We start from the raw sequence: 14,564 nt of genomic DNA, 5'->3' as shown, positions 1-14,564 counted from the left end.
GAGAGAGGGAGGTCCACCACCACCCCAAGGAACAAAAAGAACCCCAACCATAAGAAAGAAGGAAATGTTTTATTTAACGACGCACTCAACACATACTTCATGGGCTACTTTACGATTAGCAGCAAGGCATCTTTTATATGCACCATCCCACAGACAAGATAGTACATACCACGGCCTTTGTTACACCAGTTGTGGAGCACTGGCTTGAACGAGAAATAGCCCAATGGGGCCGCCGACGGAGATCGATCCTAAACCGACCGCGCATCAAGCGAGCGCCTTTACCACTGGGCTACGTCCCGCCACATTCAACCTTAAGAAATCAGCACTCAATAACAAACAACCCCCACAAAACCCCCTATAAATCACCACTCAATAACAAACAACCCCCACAGAACCCCTATAAATCTCCACTCAATAACAAACAACCCCCACAAAACCCCCTATAAATCAGCACTCAATAACAAACAACCCCCACAGAACCCCCTATAAATCAGCACTCAATAACAAACAACCCCCACGGAACCCCCTATAAATCAGCACTCAATAACAAACAACCCCCACGGAACCCCCTATAAATCAGCACTCAATAACAAACAACCCCCACGGAACCCCCTATAAATCAGCACTCAATAACAAACAACCCCCACGGAACGCCCTATAAATCAGCACTCAATAACAAACAACCCCCACGGAACCCCCTATAAATCAGCACTCAATAACAAACAACCCCCACAGAACCCCCTATAAATCAGCACTCAATAACAAACAACCCCCACAGAACCCCCTATAAATCAGCACTCAATAACAAACAACCCCCACAAAACCCCCTATAATTCAGCACTCAATAACAAACAACCCCCACAGAACCCCTATAAAATCAGCACTCAATAACAAACAACCCCACAGAACCCCTATAAATCAGCACTCAATAACAAACAACCCCCACAGAACCCCCTATAAATCTCCAACTCAATAACAAACAACCCCCACAAAACCCCCTATAAATCTCCACCCAATAACAAACAACCCCCACAAAACCCCCTATAAATCAACACTCAATAACAAACAACCCCCACAAAACCCCCTATAAATCTCCACCCAAATAATCATTCAAACACAAACAACACACACAGTCGCGGGTAGAGAAGAAGAAGAAGAAGAAGAAACAAAATCCTAACACTCTGAACAAGTTACTGTTACACTCAACAACAAAAACACCACTTTCCACATCCACCCTGCCCCCCCCCCCCCCCCCCCCCCCAAAAAAAATACCACCACAAAAAACCCACCGCACACAAATCCCAAAATAACCACCAAAAAGGAAAAAAGAAAAAAAGAAAGAAAGATACAAAAAGATGAAAAAAAAACCCCGGAGATTCTCACTTTTTTTTTTCACTCCAGAAAATAGCATACACATCTCAGGGTTTAATTTTTATAGTATTTCATTTGTTTATAAAAAGTAGTGCCCCCCCCCCCCCCCCCCCCCCCCCCCCCCCCCCCCCCCCTAGGATTTTGATCAGGGTACGGCCCTGATTTTATATGTACTTTTAAAAATAATTTCTCTTTTCATACCTGAACAGTCTAGTACACTGGCACATGTATGTGAATTATAAATATATAAGTTATCTTAAAGTACAGCACAATTCACAACATACATGATTTAAACTGGATATCACAACCTACTAACAATTTGGTCAGAAACTATTCAGCTTTGTGTCAGTTTTAATTAGCCAAACAAAACAAATGCACAGACAAAATTAACAGATATAAAAACAACATGCGATGTTTGAATTCGCTTTTTGGCAAATTAATATTGAAAAACATTCGCCAAATTCGCCTTGAACGGCATCATAAATCTGCCATGATTAGTTTGTTTTAAAGATATGTGGTCATCTATCAGATATAAGTATAATTATGTTGTCTTGAACAATCGAAATGTTTTGAATGCATGGCCAAATTAAACAAGAGAAAGTTTTGTTCAACAACACCACTAGAGCACATTGGTTTATTAATCATTTGCTGTTGGGTGTTAAACATTTGGTAATTTCGACATATAGTCGACTCTTAGATAAGAAATCCGCTAGATTTGTCCATTAATAGTAAGGGATCTTTTATATGCACCATCCCACATATAGGACAGAATATACCATGGCATTTGATATACCAGTCGTGCTACACTGGCTGGAACAAGAAATATACCTAGTGGGGCCGTCAACGGGGATCGATCTGCGCATTCGTACTGACAATCTTTCCTGTTACTGTTGGTGTGATCCCTTATTTCTTTCTGTCAGTATATTTCTGGCTAAAGGTTTACGGCTCCATGCTTGAAATAATAATTCCTTCATACTTAGCCCCGTGCTAATAAAACTTGTAGTCTAGACTAAGGCTTTAAGGGCAGTAAAAAGCTAGACAAAAATGAATCCCACCCCGTACTTTTTTTTAACCCCGCTAGATACAACCCTGGGCCCCATTTTACGAAGCGACCTTAGCGCTAAGATTATCTTAAGCGCATAGCTACCTTATGGACTTTAAGGTGATCAGGGGGCGGGACGTAGCACAGTGGTAAAGCGCTCGCTCGATGCGCGGTCGGTCTGGGATCGAACCCCGTCGATGGGCCCATTGGGCAATTTATTGTTCTAGCCAGCGCACCACAACTGGTATATATCAAAGGCCGTGGTATGTACTACCTTGTCTGTGGGATGGTGCATATAAAATATCCCTTGCTGTTAATCGAAAAGAGCAGCCCATGAAGTTGCAACAGCGGGTTTCCTCTCTCAATATCTGTGTGGTCTTTAACTATATGTCTGACGCCATATAACCGTAAATAAAATGTGTTGAGTGCGTCGTTAAATAAAACATTTCGTTCTTCTTCCTTAAGGTGAGACCGGCCTCGGTGGCGTAGTGGTTAGGCCATCGGTCTACAGGCTGGTAGGTACTGGGTTCGGATCCCAGTCGAGGCATGGGATTTTTAATCCAGATACCGACTCAAAACCCTGAGTGAGTGCTCCGCAAGGCTCAATGGGTAGGTGTAAACCACTTGCACCGACCAGTGATCCATAACTGGTTCAACAAAGGCCATGGTTTGTGCTATCCTGCCTGTGGAAAGCGCAAATAAAAGATCCCTTGCTGTTAATCGGAAGAGTAGCCTATATAGTGGCAACAGCGGGTTTCCTCTCAAAATCTGTGTGGTCCTTAACCATATGTCTGACGCCATATAACCGTACATAAAATGTGTTGAGTGCGTCGTTAAATAAAACATTTCTTTCTTTCTTTCCTTAAGCTGATCTTAGCGCTAAGATCGCGTTATTAAAACGGGGCCCGTGAATTATGGCATTAAATTCGGGCAACTTTGAAAAGTGCAGTCTTCCAGTCAGTGCATTAGGACAAATGTAGCGGATTTCCTCTGATGACTACGTGTCTGAATTAACAAATATTTGACATCCAATAGCCGATCGATGATTAATTAATCAATGTTCTCTAGTGGTGTTGTTAAACAAAACAAACAAACTTTAACTGTAAGACTAAATACCAGAATTACCAAATATTTGACATCCAATAGATAATGATTAATAAATCAATGTGCAGTTGCCCCCCCCCCCCCCCCCCCCCCGAAAAAAATCCGGAAAGCATTATAGAAACTTAAAGAAAATTCTCTTCTTAACTGTTTAGGGAGTTTTAGACTATTAACTACTCAGTTGCCTCCCCCCCCCCCAAAAAAAAAAAAAAAAAACCCAAAACAATCCTAGCTACGGCCCTGCTCATTATTTCAGATAAAAGAGTCTTGCTTGTTTGTGTTTTCAGACGCCAATGTTCAGCAGACAGTGGGGACGGTAGTGATGTTGAAAGACGAGGTGTACGGTGGTGTCAAAACGCGGACATACATGAACTTCACTCTCGGTAATATGTTATGTGAAACACAGTAATGATTGTTCCAGAATTGACCGCCAGGGTGGGCAATTGTTTTATATATCCACCTTCAACTTCAATTTTAAAACGAAAAATCTTCCCTCCCACCCACGTTTGAAAAAAATGGACGCTAACCAAAAGTATATGTATTGATCAGTTATGTTCAATGTTTTAACGTATACTAAAACGCAAAAAAAACGCAGGTTCTCATTAAATTGGATATAAAATATTAAAAAAAGAAAACGAAATGAAGATTTCAACATTTATTTTGGAGCTACACCAATTCGGCACACATTGGTGTTGGAAATTTTTGATTGAATTCCTTTTTGGCTATTGTTTCATGTCATAAAGTAGGGTGGGGGTCCATGTTAAAAATGTGAAAGAGACGACCTGTAGCATTGTCAAAGTCAGTATCGCGTGTGACCACCCTGGGCATTCAAACAGGCAGTGCAACGTCTCCTCATTGAGTTGACAAGCCGTTGAAAGAATGCCTGAGGGAGTGAGTTCCATTCATGGACCAATGCTGCCTCCAGCGCCTGCATATTCTGAGGTTGTCCGCGAGCCTGAAGGCGACGTCCGATTTCATCCCAGACGTGTTCGATAGGCGCCATGTCCGGTGATAAGGCTGGCCACGGCAACGTTGGGATGTTGTGCTGAGCCAGCAACGCCTGTGTTGCCCAGGCAGTGTGCGGCCTGGCATTGTCTTGCTGCAGCAAGCGCACACGTGGGTGAGCGGCAAAGAAGGGAACGACGTGATTGTTGATGACGTCATTTTGGTACACGGCGGCATTAACGCGTTGTCTGAACACATGAAGTTGTGTTCTGTGGTTGAATGAGAACCCACCCCACACCATCACACTACCCCCGCCCCATCGGTCGGCCTGCAGAACGCAGCAGTCGGAGTAACGTTCATGTCGACGTCGCCATACTCGGATTCGGCCATCAGCGTTGGAAACATTGTAACGGCTCTCATCAGTAAACAGAACTTGTTGCCACTGGCCACGTCGCCATCTTTGATGTTGTTGCGCCCACTGTTGACGTTGTTGGCGGTGCCGAGGGGTCAATATTGGTCCCACATAAGGATGGCGGTTACGGAGTCCTGCTGCCCTCAGACGGCGTCGGACGGTATCGGCGGACACTGGACCACGTGGACCACGCACCTGGTGAGCGGTGTTAGCTGCTGGCAGCATCCGATTCCTAAGGTGGGTCACCCGGATGTACCGGTCTAGGGCTGCGGTTGTCACCCTCGGGCGGCCGGTGCGTGGTCGATCGTTCACAGATCCAGTGATTTGGTGACGTTGAGAAAGGCGTGCGATTGTCGAAACATGACATCCCAATTGTCTGGCTACAGCAGTACGGGTCTGTCCGGCTTGCAACATCCCGATGGCCATCCGTCGCTGGAGTTGCGTCAGTCGCGGCATTTTTAAAATGTGATTCTGTTGTCTGTCACTACTCAAATTGAATTTATGCGATTAAATCCAGGTGTGTAGGCTTTATAAGCATTTCAATGAGTGTGTTTGCACTGGATTCATGATACGGATGATCCAGCACGTGCAAACAACGTGTTTTGAGAATTCGTGACGTCACACAGGTAATGAAATTGACACGCAGGTGGGACTGCGGTGTGGGTGTGTGCCATGTCCTTTAACACAGTTGAGGTTCAATTCCACCAAAGATACTGCTTTACAAAGTGCAATTCTTTCGCATTTTCAGGACCTGCGTTTCTTTTGCGTTTTAGTATACATATATAGAGAGAATAATACATGAGTGGCCATTGAATGCCATGTATCTTACAACGAGTTGTTTTAAAATGTATCCAACTCGCTTTCGTTCGTTAGATACATTTTAAAATAACTCGCTAGATAAATGGTATCTAACAGCCACTCATGTATTATTCTTTATATAAGTATTATAACGAGCGAAAGCGAGTTTAATACGTTTTTAAACTTCGAGTTGTAATATATATATATATATATATATATATATATATGTAATATAATATATATATATATATATATATATATATATATATATATATATATATATATATATACTTAACTCCAAAAGAAACGCGAATACGTAGATTGGAGGTTTTGAGTGCACTCATTGAAATACGTCCCAAAGTTCTTAAAATAATCGTTTCTATGAAAAACTTAAACAATTCGTAAAGATGAGATTTCATGTTATTGACATGTTAAAAATCGAGGTCGCATTGTCATTTGAAATGTCAAGGCCATGGCGCTTCTTCAATGGCGTCACATGCCACTCAAACATGTCCACTAATAGCGGGTGTGTCCGCCATTGCTGGCCATGACCGCCGCACACCTCCTACCCATGGAGAGGAAGAGGTTCCTGATGAAGGCCCTGGGCACGTTGTTGTAGGTGTCCACGACGGCCTGGCGGAGCTGCTGCTGTGTCACCACGGGAGCAGGGCGTTGGTTCATCATGCGCTGAACCTCGTCCCACAAGTGCTCGATGGGGTTCAGATCCGGGCTTAAAGCTGGCCAATCCATTGTGATGATGTTGTGCTGTGCCAGGAATGCCTGGGTGGCCCGTGCCGTGTGTGGCCTGGCGTTGTCGTGCTGGTAAACCATCTGACGGTGACCCGCGAAAAAAGGCACCACCACAGGCGTGAGCACTTCGTCGATGTAGCGCTGTGCTGTGACGCCCCTGCCGCTTCCTCGGCCGTTGTTGTCGAAGATGACAGGTTGTACACGACGTCCCCAGGATATGGCACCCCACAGCATGACGGAAGGCCCTCCCCAACGGTCCCTCTCCATAACACACGCATCTGTGAAGCGCTCACCTCGACGCCTCCACACCCTCATACGACCGTCGGCCCTATCTAAGCAGTAGCGGCTTTCGTCGGAGAAGACGATGTTCTGCCACTGTCGGTTCCGCCACTGTCGATGCAGAACAGCCCAGTTGTGTCGTGCAAGGCGGTGTCGCTGTGTGAGACGTTGTCCAATGTACGGTCGACGACAGTTCAGATGGATGGCGATCAGACGACGTCGTACCGTGGTGTAGGAAACGGGGCGGTTGTGGGTTCCCACTGTCTGCCGGGCTGTTGTGGTGGCTGGTACGAACCGATCACGCATGTGAGTTCGGACGATGTAACGGTCCTGGCGCTGTGACGTCACTCTGGGACGGCCGCTACGTGGACGGTCGACGACGTTGTTGTTCTGTAGAAATCGGTCTATGAGACGGTAGATTGTCGAGACATGGACACCGAAAGCACGTGCAACCTGCCTGGCATCCATTCCGGCCTCCAAATTCCCCAAAGCTCTATGTCTGGAATCAGCGTTAAGTCGTGGCATCGTTGTATCGCTACTCGTAAAATGAGTTGAACATTGCTGTCTGGCGTTTCTTTTATACCCAGGCCTGGTAGTGTTTCACGTGCAATTCGCATCTTTCATGATCCACCCGTTTTGCATTCCAGATCGATTTTGGTCGTCAATTTCAGCACGTGCGTGACGTCACACTGTACTCGTTTTTTTCATGCGTTATGTGGAATTGGATACGCTGACAAGATGGCTATTGGTCAACTTAATCGATTTGTACATAGTTTATTCAAATGTGGGTTTTTTAATATTTTAAAATTTTCGCGTTTCTTTTGGAGTTAAGTATATATATATATATATATATATATATATATATATATATACTCTTCAAAAAAAGAAACGCAAAAGGGTACAAATGGGTTATAACTCATGCTTCATGCTTTGTGAATATAAGGTCATTGCATGTCCCAAACACATTCCCACGGTTACATTCGATAAAACGCAGCTACTGTACAATAAAGTTCCAAAATGTGAATATTCGCAAAAACGCAGCCACGTGCAAACCATGTCACCACTGCACGTGCGTTGTCTGCACGTGCAACATGAACACCGACAGTATAAAAGTGCAGGGTGTTCGCTTGCCTGGCCTCTGTATCTGGCCGACAGTTGACAATCCAGGACATGCCACGTCTCAGTGAACCGCAGAGAAACAATGCCATCGGCCGACTAGACGCAGGCGAATCCAGAACGGCCGTTGCCAGGGCATTCCATGTGTCCCCAAGCACCATCTCCAGACTGTGGGACCGTTACCAGCAACATGGATCAACACGTGACCTCCCTAGATCCGGTTGACCACGGGTCACTACCCCCGGGCAGGACCGCTACATCCGGGTACGCCACCTTCGGGAACGATTGACTACTGCCACCTCCACAGCCGCAGCAATACCAGGTTTGCGCAGGATATCCGACCAGACCGTACGGAACCGCCTACGTGAGGTAGGAATTCGTGCCAGACGTCCAGTTCGAGGTGTCATCTTAACACCACAACACCGTCGACTCCAACTGCAGTGGTGCCAGATTCATCGACAATGGCCTCAACTGCGATGGAGACAGGTGTGGTTCAGTGACGAGTCCCGATTTCTGCTCCGACGTCATGATGGAAGATGTCGCGTGTATAGGCGTCGTGGTGAACGTTATGCGGCAAACTGCGTGCAGGAAGTGGACAGATTCGGCGGGGGTAGTGTCATGGTGTGGGCAGCCATCTCACACACTGGCAGAACTGACCTGGTCCACGTGCAGGGCAACCTGAATGCACAGGGCTACATTGACCAGATCCTCCGGCCACACATCGTTCCAGTTATGGCCAACGCCAATGCAGTGTTCCAACATGACAACGCCAGGCCTCACACAGCACGTCTCACAACGGCTTTCCTACAGAACAACAACATTAATGTCCTTCCTTGGCCATCGATATCACCGGATTTGAACCCAATTGAGCATCTATGGGACGAGTTGGACCGACGCCTCCGACAGCGACAACCACAGCCCCAGACCCTGCCCGAGCTGACAGCAGCCTTGCAGGCCGAGTGGGCCACCATCCCCCGGGACGTCATCCGTACTCTGGTTGCTTCAATGGGCAGGCGGTGCCAGGCAGTTGTCAACACACGCGGAGGCCACACCCGGTATTGACTCCAGATGACCTTGACCTTGGTGGTGTGTCCTATCACTTACTCACAATGGACTAGAGTGAATTGTGAACAATCCTGCAACATTTGGTAATTATCGGACTCACCATTCAATAATTAAATCAATTCTCCAAATGTTACGACAATGTGGTTTTGCGTTTCTTCTTTTGAAGAGTATATATATATATATATATATATATATATATATATATACTCTTCAAAAAAAGAAACGCAAAAGGGTACAAATGGGTTATAACTCCGATTTTATGTTTCCTACCGGTTCATGCTTTGTGAATATAAGGTCATTGCATGTCCCAAACACATTCCCACGGTTACATTCGATAAAACGCAGCTACTGTACAATAAAGTTCCAAAATGTGAATATTCGCAAAAACGCAGCCACGTGCAAACCATGTCACCACTGCACGTGCGTTGTCTGCACGTGCAACATGAACACCGACAGTATAAAAGTGCAGGGTGTTCGCTTGCCTGGCCTCTGTATCTGGCCGACAGTTGACAATCCAGGACATGCCACGTCTCAGTGAACCGCAGAGAAACAATGCCATCGGCCGACTAGACGCAGGCGAATCCAGAACGGCCGTTGCCAGGGCATTCCATGTGTCCCCAAGCACCATCTCCAGACTGTGGGACCGTTACCAGCAACATGGATCAACACGTGACCTCCCTAGATCCGGTCGACCACGGGTCACTACCCCCGGGCAGGACCGCTACATCCGGGTACGCCACCTTCGGGAACGATTGACTACTGCCACCTCCACAGCCGCAGCAATACCAGGTTTGCGCAGGATATCCGACCAGACCGTACGGAACCGCCTACGTGAGGTAGGAATTCGTGCCAGACGTCCAGTTCGAGGTGTCATCTTAACACCACAACACCGTCGACTCCGACTGCAGTGGTGCCAGATTCATCGACAATGGCCTCAACTGCGATGGAGACAGGTGTGGTTCAGTGACGAGTCCCGATTTCTGCTCCGACGTCATGATGGAAGATGTCGCGTGTATAGGCGTCGTGGTGAACGTTATGCGGCAAACTGCGTGCAGGAAGTGGACAGATTCGGCGGGGGTAGTGTCATGGTGTGGGCAGCCATCTCACACACTGGCAGAACTGACCTGGTCCACGTGCAGGGCAACCTGAATGCACAGGGCTACATTGACCAGATCCTCCGGCCACACATCGTTCCAGTTATGGCCAACGCCAACGCAGTGTTCCAACATGACAACGCCAGGCCTCACACAGCACGTCTCACAACGGCTTTCCTACAGAACAACAACATTAATGTCCTTCCTTGGCCATCGATATCACCGGATTTGAACCCAATTGAGCATCTATGGGACGAGTTGGACCGACGCCTCCGACAGCGACAACCACAGCCCCAGACCCTGCCCGAGCTGGCAGCAGCCTTGCAGGCCGAGTGGGCTACCATCCCCCGGGACGTCATCCGTACTCTGGTTGCTTCAATGGGCAGGCGGTGCCAGGCAGTTGTCAACACACGCGGAGGCCACACCCGGTATTGACTCCAGATGACCTTGACCTTGGTGGTGTGTCCTATCACTTACTCACAATGGACTAGAGTGAATTGTGAACAATCCTGCAACATTTGGTAATTATCGGACTCACCATTCAATAATTAAATCAATTCTCCAAATGTTACGACAATGTGGTTTTGCGTTTCTTCTTTTGAAGAGTATATATATATATTACCGGTATCAGGGGCGTAGCGTGATCTGGACCTGGGAGGGTTCGAATATGAACCAAGTGGACCTTTTTCTATTTAGTTTTTGCACCACCAGAAACTCCATATGTATAAACCTATATGTTTTAGTTCTGAAAGCGGACCATTTGCTTCAGCGGGTGTGTGTGGGTGGGGGCGGATGGGTGGGGGTGGAGTGGGGGGTGGGGGGGGGGGGGGGTTGGGTTTGGGTATACACATGTATATTATTTGAATAAGAACGATTTTGAATGTATAAAATTCATATTTTAAGCGACAAGACCACCAATATGTGTGGACCTGCTACTAAGTACAACAGTTCATTTCCTTTAATTTTCGTAATATGTAGGATTGCAGGATAAATAAAATAACCGGTTACTGTCTTAAGATATCGGCTTTATCCTGCTCATGATGAATGGTGAAAGTTGCTCGGCAGGGCCTCGCGGTATTCACCATTTTAACCGTCGCACGATAAAGCTGATCTCTTAAGACAGTAACCGGTTATTACGGAGAACAAAATATGCAAATAATTAGTAATTACTATTCTACCTATAAAATGGTGGTCTGCTTTTATCTCGTATGAGGTCTGAACTGAACTTTATTTACACTCAGGCATTAGTCTACGGCATATGAGGATATATATATATATATATATATACACACACATACAGCAGTCAATATAAGTGTAACAAGATGGTGGGTGTACATAAATGTACATAAACGTGGTGAACGTGTACTAACTAATGATCAGAATATGACAGCTTGTGTATCAATACAGACTCGAGAATCAGACAGTTCAATATCCTATGCTGTGACACCGATAACATCATCATAGCAGCAGAACCGGTTTATCCTAGTAGCACATGTAGCACGTGCTACTGTCCCCGCGCTTCACGGGCCACGCGGTGATGTGTGTATTTACACACACACACCCAGGTAATTTTCCGCCTCGTCTCCCCGAGGGGGTTGCAAAATATGAGAAATGCATTTTGTGATATCAAAACACCAGGATGCCTCAAAACACTTCGAATGTACAGAAATGGATAATCTAAACAATAAATTTAGGTAAAGTATGATTTCAGTAATCATAAACGGCTCTAATACTAGTAATAGTAAAAAATATGCCTTAAGTGTTTAAAAACTAGGGTATGTCCCTTTAAGGGTGTTGTATCACAGTCACAAATGCCATATTTACATAATTATGTATTTGTTGTAATCGACCCCATAAATAATTTTTGCATAAAATTAATAACTCAGATTACCCACACACACATACACACACAAATGAAACCCCGATCGGCAATGCCGTCAAGATTGCCGCAGTGTTATTTTCTCTTCTTTTTTGTTGTTTTACTTTTGCAGGGTGTAAACTGTGTGATAATTAAAACACGTATGTCTAACAAATGTAAGGCGCTATTTTAGATGAAGATCTGAGCGAAGGGAGTGAATTCTACATAGATGTCAAGTACAATGACAATGGTCTCTATGACAACCACTGGGATTTGTGCGAGGTAGAAGAGGATGAAGATGAGAGGGACATTTATTGTCCAGTCGCCAAGGGCAAAAAGACTTACATCAGCGACAAAAAGATACCAAACTATTTGCCAAAGGTTCGTTTTCAAAATGATTACAAGAAATATGAACGAAATATTGTTGTTGTTACTTAGAAATTTTACTTTTAAAAGAAAATTTAGTTTTTATTATTTTATGTCGATATGTAACATCGCACTGGCGTAGCCAGGATTTTATATTGGGGGAAAACCACACTATTTATATATATATATGCATGTATGATTTTATAAAATTTAGTAGTTTTAAAAAAGGTTTGATTTTTTTTTTGGGGGGGGGGGGGGGGGGGGCGATGGCTCCCGTACCTCCTCCAACTACGCCACTGTAACATCGTCTGCAACACTTGCACGTGCAGACTAACAAAAGCGACAAAAAGATACCAAAGGTGCATTTCCAATGTATTGTTTCTAGGAAATTGGAACGGATTTGTTTGTTGCTACATAAAAGAAATTTTACTTGAGTTTAATTGATAAAGGAATTTTATTGGGAAATTTAATTGATGACAATAAATGTTTCACAACTGCTAGTTTAATAATAATTATGTCACAGTATGCACAATGTTCTGTTGTGTTTGCAATATCTTAAGACTGTTATTCTCTATATATTATAAAACAATTTTATTTCTTTCCAGGGTCATTACCGCACAAGCGCAAGGATAACAAATTCCAAAGGAGTTGACATTTTATGTGGATATGCAGACTTTGTTATTTAAAGCTACACTTTTTAGGATACTTTTAATATTTAAACATTTAGAATAGATAATCACCCTTTGTTTTCGTTCCATGACAAGCATCAGAAAATGGCAACTATTATATATCGTCGCCTTTCATCTGGGAGGGGGTGCTGGACTCGAAATAGCGATGCAAAAAGTAGTCCTTTTTTTTTCTTCTTTTTTTAGGTCTGCAAGGTGAAATGATATCATTTCACCTTTTAAAATCACCAAAATATCACAGGTAATTTTTCTTTCTTTTTTCCATTTAGCTTGTGATTCTGTTATATTTTAATTTTATAATGCTCTAACATACATCTTAAACGTCCTAATTTTCAACACACAAACCATGCAGTCTTTATTTCCAGTAAGGCGAGACGTAGCCCAGTGGTAAAGCACTCGCTTGATGCACGGTCGGTTTTAGATCGATCCTTATCAGTGGACCCATTGGGCTATTTCTCCCTCCAGCCAGTGCACCACGACTTGTACATCAAAGGCCATGGTATGTGCTATCCTTTCTATGGGATGGGACCGGCATCGTGGCAGGCCATCGGTCTACAGGCTGGTAGGTACTGGGTTCAGATCCCAGTCGAGGCATGGAATTTTTAATCCAGATACCGACTCCAAACCCTGAGTCAGTGCTCCGCAAGGCTCAGTGGGTAGGTGTAAACCACTTGCACCGACCAGTGATCCATAACTGGTTCAACAAAGGCCATGGTTTGTGCTATCTTGCCTGTGGGAAGCGCAAATAAAAGATCCCTTGCTGCCTGTCATAAAAGAGTAGCCTATGTGGCGACAGTGGGTTTCCTCTAAAAATATCTGTGTGGTCCTTAACCATATGTCTGACGCCATACAACCGTAAATAAAATGTGTTGAGTGCGTCGTTAAATAAAACACTTCTTTCTTTCTTTCTATGGGATGGTGCATATAAAATATCCCTTGCTGCTAATTGAAAAGAGTAGCCCATGAAGTGGTGACAGCGTGTTTCCTCTCTCAATATCTGTGTCTGACGCCATATAACCGTAAATAAAATGTGTTTAGTGCGTCGTTAAATAAAACATTTCTTTTTCTTTATTTCCAGCAGACCATGTTTCTTTTGGCTTCCTTTGTTTCTTCCCCCCCCCCCCCCCCCAAAAAAAAAAAAAAAACCCAGGCCATATTTTACTTCCAATTTTGACTCCTGGGGTGTATAATCGTCAGTTGGGGGCAGTGCTCACCTGCCCCAATTTCACTTCCGATGCCAATGCATGACTAGCTATTCTTTAATTTACTTTAGTTCTAATTCACAATCAAATGCAGTGTTAGGGAAATGGACAATGTGTAGCAGAGTGCTACAACAGAATGTGACTGTGTGTATCTCTCTCTCTCTGTGTATCTCTCTCGGTGTGTGTGTGTGTATCTCTCTCTCACTCTGTGTGTGTGTGTATCTCTCTCTCACTCTGTGTGTGTGTATCTCTCTCTCTCTGTGTGTGCATCTCTCTCTCTCACGCACACTCTGTGTGTGTGTATCTCTCTCTCTGTGTATCTCTCTCTCTCTCTCTCACTCTCTCTGTGTGTATCTTTCTCTCTCTCACACACACACACACACCATTCACTAGTCTTGTAGTGGCAATGACAAAGTACCGTAGCTAAGCAAGTGGACTTGAAAGTTGCAGACCCTAGTTTCAACCCCTGAAAATGAATG

At 44.7% G+C, this 14,564-nt stretch overlaps 1 protein-coding gene across 1 annotated transcript in view; it reads left to right on the top strand.

The window, feature by feature from the left end:
- The window catches only part of LOC121389056 (putative phosphatidylglycerol/phosphatidylinositol transfer protein DDB_G0282179), a 13,551-nt gene extending 621 nt beyond the window's left edge, over positions 1–12,930 (top strand). The window contains exons 2-4 of the mRNA XM_041520673.1: positions 3,802–3,897; positions 12,025–12,212; positions 12,803–12,930. Coding sequence (XP_041376607.1) covers positions 3,802–3,897; positions 12,025–12,212; positions 12,803–12,883 — 365 coding nt within the window. The 3' untranslated portion in view covers positions 12,884–12,930. The remainder of the gene's footprint in view (positions 1–3,801; positions 3,898–12,024; positions 12,213–12,802) is intronic.
- The last annotated feature ends 1,634 nt before the right edge of the window (positions 12,931–14,564 follow it).

The sequence above is a fragment of the Gigantopelta aegis genome, chromosome 14, assembly GCF_016097555.1.
Source record: "Gigantopelta aegis isolate Gae_Host chromosome 14, Gae_host_genome, whole genome shotgun sequence".
NCBI lineage: Eukaryota > Metazoa > Mollusca > Gastropoda > Neomphalida > Peltospiridae > Gigantopelta > Gigantopelta aegis.
Note: the sequence above shows the minus strand (reverse complement) of the source record. Positions and strands in the feature narration are given on the sequence as shown.